Source organism: Zootoca vivipara, chromosome 15, assembly GCF_965207765.1.
Source record: "Zootoca vivipara chromosome 15, rZooViv2.hap1.1, whole genome shotgun sequence".
Lineage (NCBI taxonomy): Eukaryota > Metazoa > Chordata > Lepidosauria > Squamata > Lacertidae > Zootoca > Zootoca vivipara.
In genome coordinates, this window is record NC_142598.1 from 4,283,198 (window position 1) to 4,299,551 (window position 16,354).

Sequence of the window (16,354 nt, forward strand, 5' to 3'; positions counted from 1 at the left end):
AGTCACTTCTGAGCATGCTCCGCCCAGTTCTAAAATGGCGGCAGCGCTACCTCCGGTCTGCTACTTCCGGCCCGGTCCCTTATTTCTCCAACAGCAACTTGGCAGGTATGAAGAGAGGACTGTCCTCCAGAATAGAGTACATCCTCTACAAAATAGGATACATGGCCACCCTTAGGGTTGCCATATTTTGAAGAGCAAAAAAAAGAGGACGCTATGAAGGCCATTCAAAGCAAATTAATGCCATTTGTCTCACCTTTTACCCTGAAAAAGAGGATGTGTCCTGGAAAAAGAGGGCATATGACAGCCCCGGCACCCTGCATATACCGGTATATTAGCAGATGGGAATGTTATGCAGATCAAGGACTTGGTTTGTCGCCTTCTCATTGGTGATGCATTTATTCATTTTTAGCAGCACATAAGCAGCCACCCTAGTCCTGCTCATAGAATCACTCAGGACCATTTCTGTGGGGCTTCATGAGCTCCCTCTAATGCTTGGGATGGTCAAGACTGACTCCCCACCCTCCCATTTCATTCTGAGATAGCAACCCACACCATTCCATGTACTGTACTGAAGTTGATGGGACTGGCAACTGATGGAACCCTCCCTCCTGCAGCTGAGAGCAGCAGGCTGGGCAGATCTGTCCTCCAACCCTTTGTGGCTGCCTCACTCTGACTAATGGTAGGGCTGGCCCTGGGAATGGATAGGACAAGCCCAGAGTTCAGCAGCATGTGCCAGAAGATTTGCCCAGCACTAGCAGGAAGCAACACGCAAAGATATTGCTTAAGAATTCCCTGGTCAGCAACATAGCAAATAAACAAGGCTGCTACCTCAGTGCCAACTTGTCTGCTGGATTCCCCCCCCCCCCCCCATCTCATCATCTATAATTAGTGTGCACATAAACTGATTTGTTTTACATTTATACATATCTGCATATATTTAAGCATTATGTTTTGATAGCTTTAATGCATATACATATCTGCATGCAATAAGCATTAATTCCCATTGAACTTGCTGATTTTTCCTGTTGCTTCATTTCTGATTACATTGCAGATCTACCGTTACCTGAAAATCCAGAAGGCTTCTTCCTAACCTTCTTCCCCAGAATGAGTGAGAACATACTGGCATTGGCTTGTTTTAAGTGCAATTCTTCAGGACCCTGTCTTTGATTTGGTTTAGGACGTTCATAGATTCCATGGCTCACAGTTGTATTGACACACAATTGATCTGTTTATTTATGAAAAAACAAGTGAGCATGGGGTAAATGGTGTCTCTACCTAATCCATAAACTAGTTCAGTTGGAGTGCTTGGATTTAGCCCAAACTGATTTATAACCAAGTGCTCTAGCCTCATTGATTTGAAAATCTCAGTCATTGTCTCATATGAATAGTCACATTCAGGGCTTAATCATTTGTACTCAACGAGACATGTTTTAAATTGTTAAAAGACTGTGGCCTTAAAAGTGACATCAGTCATAAACATGGACAACTGTTTGTCAAATAACACAACAGTCCACCAGGAGGTTCTCCTATGCAAGAATCAAGGGCCTAAATCCATGATAGAGCTGGGTCTATCAATGGGCTTGCTTGAGCTTGTTTGGTAGTCTGAGTCGGGTTTAGACTGAAAAAGGGAAACTTGTGGTCCTCCAGATGTTGTAATGCAGACATCCCCAGACTTTGGCCCTCCAGATGTTTTGGACTACATTTCCCATCATCCCTGACCACTGGTCCCCTTAGCTAGGAATCATGGGAGTTTATGCGTAAAACACCACCTCAGCAGACTAGACTAGACTTGTTAGAAATGCATTAAGCACTAGATGGTATATTGAGAGCAGCTTCTAGTCAGTCACATGGTTGATTTCAAATCCAACCAAAGTAGAAGTGGCCAATGACAAAAATGCAGAGGGATTCTAAACCGTGTGATGGTTCTGATGTTTGCCCCAGCACTGTCAACTATTGTTTTTTGTTTTATTTACCAAAGAAATAAAATTCCTCAGGTTGAGTCAGCAGGAAAATGTCCACAAAGCTCTTGTCCAAGTATTTGCCAATCCCAATACAGTAGATCAGTTTTTCTCAAGGCTTGATAAGGATGTGTTGATGTGTGCATTCCTCTTCTCCAGTGGTCCTTCCTCTGGTGTCTGGAGATTATTTTAATGCTTGAGAACAACATTTCAGGCATTATTATGTTTTTACAAACACAGTCCAGTGAACTGAACAGTAAATTTTAATGCAGGGAGGGACTTCACCTTCTCAGTCAATCCAATTGTCAACCTTTTCTTGCATACTTCACTGTCTGTGCTTTGTAGCCAGGTTGTTTAATCCCTATGAAGGGTGTTTGCAGCAAGGGATGAAAAAGTAGCTGCTGCAGATCAAGCACAATCAACTGGATGATTCTGATGACATGTGCCCTTTTGCTTTCATATGGCTGTCCAACTCTCTCTCTCTCCCCCCCCCTCTGTGTGTGTGTGTGTGTGTGTGTGTCCAGGTCTGATTATCAAGCAGTACACAATTCCTTATGGGTCATGTTGCATTTTTCTGGTTAGAGACAAACTGCAGTAGACTGTCATTAGGGGAAATACCACATTCAGAACTCCTTCTGCAACTGTTTTAAAGTTATAACAAGTCAGGTGATCCAGTCACTGATCTTCTGCATCACAGGCGTCTCACCCCCAGCCGGAAGCAGGGAACTTTCTTTAACAGATACAGGGGAGTTTCCATAATTTAGGTGCTGAGTACAGCATATTGGATAGATGACAGTAAAGCTGACACCTAGGCAAAATAGTTAGCAAACATTTTCTGTTGTGGGTGAAATGCTGAAATTGTTTCAATTCCTCTTTATTGTGTGAGAAACACCACTTTTTGTTCTGAACCTTGCTGTCCCTGCTCCTTGTGATCAGAGCAGGCAGGACTTCAAGCGTGTTATCAAACCCTATGCTTAGTGCTGACCAAATCTCTTCATTTCTCAAATATCAGTGATGCGGCTGGGGCCCTTGATCTGCCTTGTGACCCCACAACACAGGGGATTAACCTTCCTCTACTCTGCACTGAAAATCCATCCCTACATCCAGCACATCTCCTCTTTGCCCCAATTTTTAAAAATTAAGTGATTGCTGGGGAACCAAAGGTATGCCTGGTGTAAGGTAAAGGGACCCCTGACCATTAGGTCCAGTCGTGACCGACTCTGGGGTTGCGCGCTCATCTTGCATTATTGGCCGAGGGAGCCGGCGTACAGCTTCCGGGTCATGTGGCCAGCATGACTAAGCCGCTTCTGGCAAACCAGAGCAGTGCATGGAAACACCATTTACCTTCCCGCCGGAGTGGTACCTATTTATCTACTTGCACTTTGACTTGCTTTCGAACTGCTAGGATGGCAGGAGCAGTTGTACCTGGTGGAGATATCTTAATTTACCATATCATTGAAATAAGGTGTCAGGACAGAATTCTGAACTGCAGTACTGCCTCAAATGCATTTCTTTGATTCAGACATGAAGATGGGTGTTCTTGGTGAGACGATGGGAGCATTTGGCTGCCTTTGCACAGTGACAACCCCGTCACATGTCAAGATGCCACTATTTCAGCACTCGCCTCCCCGTCCACCGCAATCTCCATCCAGTCCAAATCACCAGCGGGGGGCAGCCCTTTCTCTTAGGATCCTGCCTTTGGCACTGGGGCAGCCTGTCCCATTTCACCGCCTGAAGCAAAGCAGGAAGGTGCCATGTGCCACCCCACACTTGTGGCCGCTGTCACCAAAGCCTTGCTGGTTGGAGTTGTGCAGCTGCAGATTCTGGAGAAAAGCCCACAAGATCTCCCAGAGGCCTCCATGCAATTTTGTGGGGCTCTCGCAGCAGGGGTGCTAACATGAATAAAATATCGGAGGGGCCCTGTAGAAAGATATGTAGCACAACCAAGAGTAAAAAGGAACCCATGGAGGGAGGTGTGGGGAAGCCAAATCATGTAAAAGGATAATGAAGAATACTGTGAAATAGATGTACCAATTTACGGCAAAAGCATAAATTAAATGAACAAATTAAAAACTGGAGGGGCCCAGATAAGTCCTGTCTCACATAACTGATCACATGACGTGGTGCACACACACTCATTGAATGGCACTTCCCATCAACTGTGGAGGGCTCAGCCCCCTAAATGTTTTGTTGGGGGCCCAAAGACCCCTCAGCCCCTAGGAGTTGGCTCCTATGTCTTGTAGGGCTCTTAAGAGAGATTTCGCAGGAACCCAGAAACCGATTCTCTGGTGCAGGGGTCACCAAACTAAGGCCCGGGGGCCGGATGCGGTCCAATCACCTTCTAAATCCGGCCCGCGGACAGTCCGGGAATCAGCATGTTTTTACATGAGTAGAATGGGTTCTTTTATTTAAAATGCATCTCTGGGTTATTTGTGGGGCCTGCCTGGTGTTTTTACAATAATAGAATGTATCCTTTTATTTAAAATACATCTCTGGGTTATTTGTGGGGCATAGGAATTCATTAATATTTTTTTCCAAAATATAGCCCGCCCGCCCCCCCAAGGTCTGAGGGACAGTGGACCGGCCCCCTGCTGAAAAAGTTTGCTGACCCCTGCTCTGGTGGCAGCAAAGTGGAGGCACGCTGCACGCCTACGGAGCCGCCCCTTGGCTTCTGCCGCCTGAGGCAGCTGCCCCAGTCTGCCTCACGGGCGCCGGCCCCTGTTTGGCCCCTCTCTCCCCGGCTTTGCCTTCGGCTTGAGCCGCTTTCTTCCATGCTCGCCTTGGTTGCCAGAGACACTCCTGCGCGCGGGGAAGTAAGGAGGAGGCGCGCCTTACACGCGGGTGGGCGCGCCGGCTTCTCCACCGGCTGCCTTCGGGCGGCAGGGGGCGCCAGCGGGCCTCAGCGCTCGCTCGCCCGCCGCGGGGCTTTGGGAAGGGGCGGGTAGGCTGGGCGCCGCGAGCGGCTCGGAGAAAGGGAGCCGCTCCGGAGTTGGCAGCGGTGCATTGTGGGGAGTGGCCGCCGGGACAAGCGCTGCCGGGAGCGGCTCTGGGTGGCAGCGGCGACCGCCTGCAAGTTCTTCTCGGCGCGGGCTCGCCAGGTAAGGCGCACCGGCGGCGGGGCTCGCGCATCGCGACCGCGGGAGGCGCCTTGGGGCGCTCGGCGGAGACTCTTGCCCCGCCGGGCTCCGATGCTGCGCGGCACCCACATTTCCCTGCTCTCTCGGTGTCGCCGGCCAGTTGCGGCTCGTCGCCTGCGACGGGAGCACGGCCAGCTGCCCCGGGGCCCCTCTCCGTGCGCCTTTCTCCTCGCCAGGGCGCGCCTGCTTCCCTTCGCCCCTCCGGGATGCCACCCCGGGCGGGGACCCTCCCCCTTCTCCCTTCCTGCCTCTTGGGCGACCCCCCTCCCCGCAGCGCCGGGGCGAAACTTGCCTCTCCTTCGCTTTCTTCTTCCCTCCCATTGGGTTTCTCCAGCAGCTCACGCGCCCCCCCCCCCGCGGGCGACCTCTCCCTTTCTCCGCTCCCGACGCCCCCCCCCCCGCACTTTTCCATCCCTCCCTCGTCAGGGTCCCGATCCCCGCCCCTCGCCCTTTCCCTTCTGCAAACCGAGCAGGGAGGAGCGGAGGCGCTGCTGGGAAGAGGGAAACGGTGGCTGGTACGGTAGTTGCCGGGGGAATTCGGGCGGCTGGGTGGGCTTCAAAGCGCTTTCTCGAGCGGCGGCGCCCCTTGCGCAAGCGGGCTGCTTTGTGTGGCTCCCTCCCTCCCTGCCTGCCTGCCTGCCAGCCAGCCAATGGTTCTTCTGCCCGAATTGTCGAGCTGGAAGATTCCCAGGCCGGGCGGCGAAACAGGTGCTTTTGGCAGGGACTCTTTGGGAAGTCGGGAGTTGGCGGAGGGTCTGGGCGCGCCACATGAAGCCGCGCAAGGGGTGGGAGCCATGGGTGAGGCCATGGGGGGTTTGGATGGGGCAGCCCAGAGGTGGTGTGCCGCTCGCCTTTCAGAGAACCAGCTTTGGTTCAGCGTGGCGCGGTTTTTGGCGGAGATGTGAAAGGCGGCTTGTTTTCCGTGCCTGGGTGGATTTCCATAGTTTGTTTCTGCTTGCATCACACCTTCTCCGGTAGCTTCAAAGAAGTGACGTGTGGGAAGGGCATCGTTTGCCTCTCCCTAAATGCCAGCCTCATTCCCTTGCCTAAGTTAGTAGGGGCTGCTTCTCCGTCCCTCCCTGCGAGCATGTCCGATTCATTTGCAGAAAGGCTGCTTGGTTTGTGCCAGAGCTCAGCTCTGACCTCTTTTCAGTGCCAGAATATTTAAAAGTAAAAGAAGATTGCCAGGCCCTGAGAAGGTGTAGTGCATTTTCTGAACCACTGGTCAACCGGAGAGACACCGCACACATTGGGAATTAGGAGGAAGGGCCGGCAGATCAGATGTATTTTTAATAGGCAACAAGCACTGCTCCTTTTTCACATGTCCACATCACAGATAGATATGATGGATTTTCTTTCAGTTTTCCCCATTAAAAAAGTTCTGCAGCTGAGCTGGCCAAGAGTAGGGTCACTTAACACCATGATTTCAGGTTAGATTAAGAAAGAATGATTGCAGCTTGGTAAGCGACATACTGTCTAAGAAGAGTTGGTGTGCCTTGGGGATGGGCAGTGGCTCAGTGGCAGAGCACATATATTGACCCGTCAAAGGTCCCAGATTCAATTCTCATCATCTCCAGGTAGGGCTGCAAAAGACTCCTCTCAGGAACTGAGCAAAGCTGCTCCCCATCAGGAGGACCAGAGATTGGAAACCAGGCTATGCTGACTGGGGCTGATGGGAAATGGAGTCCCACAACACCTGGAGGGCCACAGTCGCCCCACCCCTGGTGTAGACAATACTGAGCTTGATGGACCAATGGTCTGACTTGGTTTAAGGCAGCTGAGCTTCGGTGGTGGTGGTGGTGGTGGTGGGGCTAAGTGTTCTCCTTTTGCACAATGAGGCAATACTGTTGCATGGTTTGCAAGTACTGTACAGTACAGTAAAGTAAAATAAAACTAGTTGGAATGGTGCCTTAACCCCAAAATAAAAGGGTTCCCCAGCCTCCTTGCACCTTAACTTGATCCCACCTGATTTCTCTTTGAACCTACTAAATTCATTTTTATTAAATTAAGCAGATATTTGCATACAGGAATTATAACTTTAAATACTAATAATTATACATAGCAAGGAAAGGCACACAAACGGTATGTACCTATGTATAATTATTAGTGTTTTAGGTTATAATTTCTGAGTGTGTTTGCTCCCAACTCCACCTCACCCCTCAAAAACCTAAAACATAGAATACTCCTATGGCAAAGTAAGGCAAGTGGTAGGCCAGCTATCAGCAAACTGGAAAAAAGGACCACGCCCCCCCTACCATTTACAGGTAGGTAGCCGTGTTGGTCTGAGTCGAAGCAAAATAAAAAAATTCCTTCAGTAGCTCCTTAAAGACCAACTAAGTTTTTATTTTGGTATGAGCTTTCGTGTGCATGCACGTATCTGAAGAAGTGTGCATGCACACGAAAGCTCATACCAAAATAAAAACTTAGTTGGTCTTTAAGGTGCTACTGAAGGAATTTTTTTATTTTCCCCCTACCATTTGTTGAATTTATGGAGTAGGGTAGGCTTACTAGCAGTCCCATGCTGATTTGTTTTCTCCCTCACACAGAGGTGGGATTTTCTCTCTTCCTTGTGATTTGAAGCTAGGACAGCCAAATGGATATGTTAATTGTGAAACTCCCTTTTTTCCTGATGCTGGGGTGCCTGTGTTTGCATATGCTGGGGTTACAAAGGAGTGGGGAGGAATGCTTAAAGAAATGAGATGTGAAGGTGAAGGTTTGCAGGGCAAGCTGCCACGGGTAGGTGAGGGTGGGAGTCTCTCTCTCTCTCTCTCCTGCCTCCCCCCTTTGCTGTCGACTGCAGGGCAAGTCCCAGCAGGCCTGGCTGCTGCCAGTCACACAGTTATTAAACTCACAATGGGTGTTTGTTGGTTTGTCTCATCTTTCTAAAGTGGTGTGTATTTATGGGGGTGAGGCAGAAGGGGGGGGGGAAGAGTTGTCCCTCCACACACCACCTTCCTCCCCAGAGACTTCAGCCAGTACACGGTTAAGCAGTGGGTTGGGTTGGGGAGAGGAATGGATTTGCCAAGAACTCAGAATCACATGATTCTAATCCTGTCCTTGTCTCTCTCTTCCCCCTCCTCCCCTCACACAGCAGGGGTTGGGGGAAGGATTAGTGCCTGTCTTCCTTTAATGGGACGGTTGACCATAGACTGGCAAATAGTGCTTAATGTTTGCCTGGATTATATAACAAACATAGTGATTATCCTCCCCTTGTTTTCCTCCTCCTATATAATGTGTAATGTTTGGGAATGTGGGGGCACTGGGATAATAACTGTGGTCAAGTCTGGGATCCCCTCCTAGACCCCAGCTCAGGTCTTGGGCCCAGTTACGCCCCCCCTCTCCCCATCCACCCCAGCGGCCAGGGTGTGTGTGTGTGTGTGTGGAGACGCTTCTCGGTCCTCACCCATATATCTGGCACACATGCTGACACTTGCTGCACAGGCAATTGGGCAGTGGTTGTTTTTAGATCCTTTTCTCCAGCGGAGGGGGGCTGCTGTGGTTCCCAGCCCCGCTTGCTGCTGCTGATGCATGAGGGATTAGTGGAGACCGCCCACGGTTTGCTCTTGCGGGCACCAGCGATGCTGCCAGGCTTGTTCTTGTGTTGCCCAGCATAGGAACCTGTGCGAAAAAGGCAGCAGTGTGAGGCACTTCCCGGGAGGAGGAAGAACCTGCTTTCCCACTGGAGCAGGTGTGCGCAGGGAGCCTGAGGCCGCGTAAGGAAGACATCCACGGGGGTGAATGGGGACGGGACCTACGATGACCCTGGGCAGGGCGATGGTCGATTGTGAGTGGTGTGTTTGTGTGTGTAAAGGTGCCTGTTGCTGGAAAATAACGAGTGCATATGCTGAGGTCTGTCTGAGGGGCTCATGGTGTGCCACCGTGCTTGGTAGGGCAATGCTAGTGAGAAGGGTGTGTGTCTGAAGCCTCAAGTGTTGAGGAAACGAACCCCCCCCCTCTTGGCTGTGGTCCCTTCACGTCTGCCCCACATTTCCTCCTCTTGTCTTTTCCCCCCTTCACGCTCTGACTTGCTTTGACGCCCTCTTTCAGCCTTCCACGCGCTTTGCTGCCCCAGAGCTTGTTACCCTGGGAGGCACTCAAAAGCCCCATTGATTTCCTCCCACGCCGCTGTCTGGGTCCGTAGGAGTCTTTGCCCGCCGTGTCTACGCATAAGTGTGTAGCTGGTTGTACACTATGCATTTAAAGAACAAAGATAATCAAGGGAACTGTAGTTAAGGATACTAACTATTAGGAATTAAGGATGCAAACTACTAACTCAGAACTACTAGAATTGTAGTTATGAGATGGGCAAATTACCCCTCCCATGATCGCTCAGGCAGGATGATGTGCTTTTAATGTACAGTATGGTGTGCATGCAGCCACCATGGGCGGGGGTGGCGGCATTGGCACAGAGGGAGAGCTGTCAGGTTATTGTACCTGCAATTTCCCCCTCCTTACCCCACTTTTCTGGTGGGCTTTGGCACTTGTAGGGTTAAACACGCTGGGTCTGAACTCCCTGCGCCAGAGTCTCTCATTATTCCCTGGACTGTTATCAGGGGTGGCTCTGTTCCTGCCCCCCTACCCCGAGCCAGACAAAGGGGGCATTCAGCAGCCCCTGGACTGGCATGGCTCTCCCCACGCCTGCTTCCCGCTGTGGGGGCGGCTGCGCTGGGTGCTCGCCAGGGAACAGCAGCTTCTTGCTGACCCGGACACCTCCTCAGCCTCCGCCTCTTCCAGTTCAGGGAGGCCTCTGTTGACCACAGGAGGTGGCATTGTGGGGAGTGGCAAAAGCACCAAGGGTGGGACAGGCCTGACCTCAAGGCAAGAGTCTGTTGTGTTGCCCCAAACCAAACTTTGCAGGGGGACAGAATAATCAGGACCAATTGTGACAAGGCTTAGGTACCTGGGGAAGGAAGCAACACACTCCTGACACCTTGGCTCTTCGTGTACACTTCTCTCTCTCTCTCTCTCTCTCTCTCTCTCTCTCTCTCTCTCTCTCTCTCTCTCTCTCTCTCTCTCTCTCTCGTTCCCTGTCCTTCCCCCTCTGCTGCTTCTCCCCACCCACCCTCTGCTGGCTGTAACCTTAATCTTCTTGCACCCACTCCCTTGTGGGGAATGTCCTGCCCCTCCTCAGGCCAAATGTCCCCAATTCTGCAGCTTCCTGGAGCCAGCAAAGGCGGATCAATGATTCAATGAGGCTCTAATGGAATTGCTATTATGGTATAGCGTGGGGTGGGCACAATAATTGCTTGGGAAAGCCAGGGAGGAGAGGGTGCTGTTTTGATAGATTGAGGCTGAAATGGCATGAAATGGGCTGGACCTGACTGAGCTGGATTCTAAGCTCATAGCACCAAAACTGCACATTAAGGCTTCTACCAGGTGCCCCCAGCAGCAGATTTTGGGGAGGAGAATGGGAGACAGGCAAAGTCCTCATCTGTGGGACTCAATCCCCCTTGAGAAGTTGTGTACCAGCTCTGCTGAAATGACCAGCTTTGGTCAGTCTTCCCAGTTGATTAGGCTTCCCATGTTAATTAGGGGTGTTAACTGACTTCTTCTCCCACCTCCTTCCTCAGGCACTAGAAAGCCCTGTAGCAAAATGATCAGAAAGGTTTGGGAATCAATTTTGGAAATTTTGGAAATGGGTTTATCAGACAATATTCCTTGACTGGTTTTGCCTTTCTTAAGCTTTTTGTTTAAATGGTTTGGGTCAGCCTTGTACTGCTTTATGACGACCTGTCTCCACCCCAAAATTAAAAAGGGGCCCCTCAGGTCCCAGCAAACCAGGCAGAGCCATCCCCCCTCTCCCTGCCCCTTCCAATTAATCAATAACTCCATGCAAACAAATCACAAGGGATTCCTCTGTTCCCCACCCAAGGGCCAGACACAAGCCCCGACCTGTCCATCTCTTGCAATCTCAGGACACCCCCCCCCAATCCTGCAATAGCTGCCTTCTCTGGCAATGCCCTTCATTCTGCACCCACAGCCCCTCTCCCCTCCACCCTGTTTCATTCTCTCTGGGGTGCCAGTGCTATGTGTATAAGTTGTGAGAGCTCTGTTTCTAGGGGATAATGGGCCCCTTTAGCCCCCGTGTGGCTCTGTGATGGCACAGCCGAGATGGGAACAGTGGGGGCTTTGATTGGGGAAGGTTATCACAGCAGCCATTGATGCAGCCTTGAATTGCCATCTAACCTCTCCCCCTCTCCGTCCCCACCACCCATGTCAACTCACCCGCTGCCTTCTCTCATTCTTCCACCCATAGGGATGCCTGCTGAGTCCTCCTGCTTGACGCCACCATGTGGGAGCTGAAATGCCCCCAGCGCAGCCAAACGGTAAGCTTTGGAAGTGTAGGAAGGGGAAATTGCAGAGGAGAAAAATGGGATTTAACAGGGGAGGCGCAACTGTGCTGGAGTGCCATAGCTCCTGGGCCCCATCTCCAGAAGCAGAGTGGATGTGCATGTGTGAAGTAGGTGCTGGAAAACCTTAGTTTGGTGTGTAACACATTTCTGACATCATCAGATACTACCCTGTGATATGCTTTGATGACAGACTTGGGCTGCTATACCTTGCTAAGAAACGGGGGACCAGGATTCCTGAAAGTGTGTGTGTGTGGTTCCTTTTGTCTCCTTTGCAGCCCCACCCCTGTGCCATTGTCTGCCTGTGTGTCTCTCTCTCACCTTCCCGAGGGATTTTGTGTGTGTGTGTGTGTGTGTTGGTGTTGCTGCTACATGCGCTGCCTCTGCTCCCTTCCAGCTGTTGCCAGGAGGGAAGGGGTGGGGGTTACTGTAAGCTCTAGTCTCTGTGCTTCCTGCCTGCCCACCCCCCACCTGAGACTGGGTGTAGGGGGAGATGGAGGGATGAGACAGAAGGTTTGATTTCCAGCCAGGATGTTGAATATCTAGGTTCTGCACCCTCCCCTCCCTCCTCTAGCAGGCAGATGGGTCCATGTGCTGGGCAATGGGATAATATGGAAGGGTGGTGCTTGTGTGTGCTTGGTGTGCTGGGTTGGGAATTCCACTGGAGAGGAGGGAGTGGGACAAAGCACCTTCACATCTGTGTGTTTAGGCAACAGCTGTGTCAGGGGAATTGGGGCAGAGCAGAAGGGGGAGAGGTTCCCCCCCCCTTAGGTGCCATCTTCTTTATGGCATCTGTCTGGGGCCTGCGGGGTGGGTGGGTGTGAAGAGGAGGCTATGTAGTTTCCTTGTTTTGAATTACATTCTTTGCACACTCATTTGCTTCCTGTGCTCCCATGCAGATTGACTTGCCAGTTCACACTCTTCTTCACTGGTGCTCTCTTATTCCTGCCGCTCTCTTTTTCCTGCCTTGGCTCCCAACTGAGATTGCTAAAGCTGTAGAATATCCCACTTGTCTCCCTATCAGCGCCTTATTGCTTTAAAAAACAAACAAACACACAACAACCTGTTAATTAAAAAGTAGTCCCATTTCTCTCTCTCCTCTTCCTGCACTTGTGAGCACACATTGTGTTGAGTGTCTTGAATGTTTTTGTAGGCATTGCCTTTGCAGGCCATTTAAAGAATGACAAACAGAAGCAAAGGCAAGAGTGAGGGGCTGGGCAGTGATGAAACCAAGAGCATCCTTGTGCTGTTCATGCCCCCATTGGCCACCGTCTCCCGCCTGTGTTGCTGTCTGAGCTGTGACCTCGCTTGAGGGAGGGGGATTAATTCCGATGGGATGTGGCTTAATCGCCTTCCCCGGGCTGCTAAATCCTAGTTGGTGTTGGAAAGGAGGGGGAGGACACTCATTTCTAAGGTGAAAGCTGACTTGACCCCCCCCCCACTCCTTCCACTTCCTCTTGGGGGTAATTTCAGAGGCTTCTTGCAGCACCATGTAGGGAGACAAATGAAGGCAGGAGTTGTCTGAATGATTCTTTAAAGTATTGGCCTTCAGGAGGGGAGGGAGAATTTGGGCTGCTTCAGGCAGCCAAATGTCTTGGGTCTGAAAGGGCAAATTGTGGGATCCTGGGCTCACTGTGGGAAGGAGGAACTGGAGTCACCATTCTGCAGTATCCATTGTGGTGGGCAGAGCGGGGGAGAGAAATAATGTGCGGAACTGAGCACCAGATGGTGAAAAGGGGCATTGAAACTAGACGTTGAGAAGCATCCTAAGTCAGGGAGGTAGAAGAAGTGTGCCGGGACTCCTGGGTTCTTGGTGCTGCCTTAAAAGTGTGGTGCACAGAGGATGCAAGATGTACACCTCTTTACTACAGACCAGTCTAGACGGTCCCTATCTTGTATTCACAAATGGTGATCAGGATCCCAACTTCACTTGTAAGTGTATAATTGGTGGAGTGGAAAGAGATCTCCTTTTGCCTCCTCATTAACCCACCCTGACAAGAGAAACCAGACAAAACATCATCAAATTGGCATTGCATCTCTCTGTTTTGCACAAGTTAGTCTGGTTTTACTAGCCCTGGGGAGCAGTAAGGAGAGAGTGTCTTTCCAGACTTTTTGCCGAATGTTGATGGGTGTGTTTCACTTCTCAGTGTCAAAATCCAGCAGCGGAGCCTTGATCAGCAGCTCCTCTTGGAATGTGGTACAGATCCTACCCAGGGAAAAAGATCTGGTGCAGAAACCAGACTATATCTCCAGCACGGTGATTCCCACACGGCATGCTGTGCCACAGTTCTGTGCTGCATGAGAGCGGCTAACGAGTCACGAGACTTATTTGAATAAGTTAATTAAATGACTCCTTTGAGCCTGGAGTTTCCACACAAAAGAGGCTGCCTGCTGTGTCTCTGAGTGCTAATCATGCCTTCTCTTTCTCCTTTTGTCCAGGATTTGGCCATGTTCCTGGGCCACTTGCTGCTGCCCTCGGTGGTTGCCCTGACACTCCTGCTGCCGTCATACCCAGCTGCTCGGCCCCCTTCCTACCCATCGTTCTTGGTCCCCAACACGACTTTCAACCACCTGGCCCGAGCCCGGGACACAGGGGCACTGTATGTGGGTGCCGTCAATGCCTTGTACCAGCTGAGCCCCGAGCTGAGGCTGGCAGGGCGTGTGCGAACAGGGCCCGCGCAAGACAGCCCCGAGTGTCTTCCTTTCCGTGATGCACGCGACTGCCCCCAGGCCCGGCTCACGGACAACTCCAACAAGCTGCTGTTGGCCAATGAGCGGGCCGGGGAGCTGGTGGTCTGCGGGCAGCTCTTCCAGGGAGTGTGCGAGAAGAGAGCCCTAGCGGACATCAACAAAGTGCTGTACCGTCCCGAGGATCCCGGCGACAACCAGTTTGTGGCAGCTAACGAGCCGCGGGTCTCGACCGTGGGCTTGGTGGGGCAACACGATGGCCGTGACCTCCTCTTTGTGGGCCGTGGGCTAACCGCAAAGCTCTCCGGGGGCATCCCACCATTCACGATCCGGCAGCTGGAAGGAGCCCAGGCGTTCTCCAACGAAGGAATGGGCAAGCTGGTGGTGGGGGACTTCTCGGACTACAACAACAGCTACGTGGCGGCCTTTGCCTCTGGGGGCTATGTCTACTTCCTGTTCTCTCGGCGTGGAGCAAAGGCACAAATGGAGTATCGCCCCTACCTATCGCGGAGCTGCGTGGATGACACAAACCTCTACTCCTACGTCGAGCTGCCCCTCGAGTGCCGGGATGCGAAAGGGCATGTTTACAATCTGGCTCAAGCTGGGCACCTGGCATCCGGCTTCCCTGGGGACGAGGCAACCCTCTTTGTCGTCTCAGCCGCTGGCCAGGGCTCCACTTCCTCCCCGACAGCGCAGACAGCTTTGTGCTCCTACAGCTTGGGCGAAGTGAATGCCGCCATGGAGCAGACGCGGCGGCTGTGTTACACTTCGGCTGGAATGGGTGCCACAAATGAGCAGGAGGCCGCCATTGAGTATGGGGTGACCTCTCGCTGCAATTTTTTGCCTAAGGTAAGAGAGAGGATGGAAGTGATTGCCTTCTTTCCATGGGGGAAGAGGCAGGGGGGCAGTGGAAGGCTTCCCTAGCCCAGAGGTGGCTGCATTCCAACCTTTCTGTTGATTTCCAGGAGTCGCCAGAGTCTTACCCTTGTGGGGATGAGCACACACCCAGTCCCATTGCTAGCCGGAAGCCACTGGTGGCCGAGGCTCTTCTAACTACCATGCCAAGACTGACAGCCGTGGCGGCCATGATAGAAGCAGGTCATACCATCGCCTTCCTTGGAGATGGTGTCGGGCAGCTGCATAAGGTAACGGGCGATGCAGTGACAATAATTTGAGCTGTGTGCTGTATTCCTGCTGTGTCGCTGAGAGCTTCCACCCAGATGTGCACCTGCTCAATGGGTTTTTGTGTTACTGTTTTCCTCCCCACTCCTTATATATTTGTTTAAATTTATACCCATATTTCTGCATAGGTGGTCTGGTTTTTATTGGGGGTTCATTCTGTGTGTGGCAGGATCCGTAGGATGATTTGGAGTGGAGAAGCAGCAGTGGGGAGCAAGAGTACCTGCAACTGCTTCTGTGCTTCAAATCACTGCTTCCTAAAGCTGTTCTTCAAGGGAAATTAAAAAGGGAAGTCATGTGCTTGTGTTCACATGACTTATTGACTTATTGGTCACTCACTGCCTTATGGAGAGTTGGCCCTTTGGTCTATCTGGATCCATGTTCTCTACATTGACTGGCCTTGATCTTGAGGATTTCAGGCAAGGTTGTCTCCCAGCCCCAGCTGGAGATGCTGAGGATTGAACCTGGGACCTTCGGCATGCAAAGCAGTTGCTAAACTACTGACCTGTGTCCCTAAGTCTGTAAGCGAATCGAGAGATAGACCCAAAACTGTGTGTACCTTTTGATCTTACTTCTTCAATATCCTAGAAGGGTGAGGTATAGGGGGAAGGCAACTCCATACCAGAAGTGGATACATTTCCGCAGTTTGGAGTTTTCAGACCTCTAATTATGCCTCTGATCCACATTTGTGCAGAGCTTGGTATAAATTCTACAAGGTCTCGACCTCTTTTGCTCCACAGTGCTCTGAGTTTGAGACTCTGAATAAGCTAGCATCTATGTGTCTTAGTCCCACAGTATAATTTATTTGCATAGGCTTGGGAGATACCTGCTACATGTGTGAGATAAAAAGTGGAACCTCTCGTGCTGTTTGCAAGCTGCAAAATTTGGCATTGGTCACTAATTCAACATCCTGAGAATCTCCTTCTCTCTCCCTCTCTTCAGAGCAAGTCTCTAGCTATATTGGTGCAGAAATAATTGTTTTAGTAGGTGGTTGATGCATAGCTGCCAAGTTATCCCTTTTTTCAGGGATTTTCCATTATGC

General features: G+C 51.2%; 1 protein-coding gene across 1 annotated transcript in view; it reads left to right on the forward strand.

Moving 5' to 3' along the window:
* Positions 1-4,905: 4,905 nt before the first annotated feature.
* Positions 4,906-16,354, forward strand: part of PLXNB3 (plexin B3) — a 56,486-nt gene continuing 45,037 nt past the window's right edge. Inside the window, exons 1-4 of the mRNA XM_035140300.3 lie at positions 4,906-5,056; positions 11,352-11,421; positions 13,885-14,982; positions 15,099-15,278. Coding sequence (XP_034996191.3) covers positions 11,386-11,421; positions 13,885-14,982; positions 15,099-15,278 — 1,314 coding nt within the window. The 5' untranslated portion in view covers positions 4,906-5,056; positions 11,352-11,385. The remainder of the gene's footprint in view (positions 5,057-11,351; positions 11,422-13,884; positions 14,983-15,098; positions 15,279-16,354) is intronic.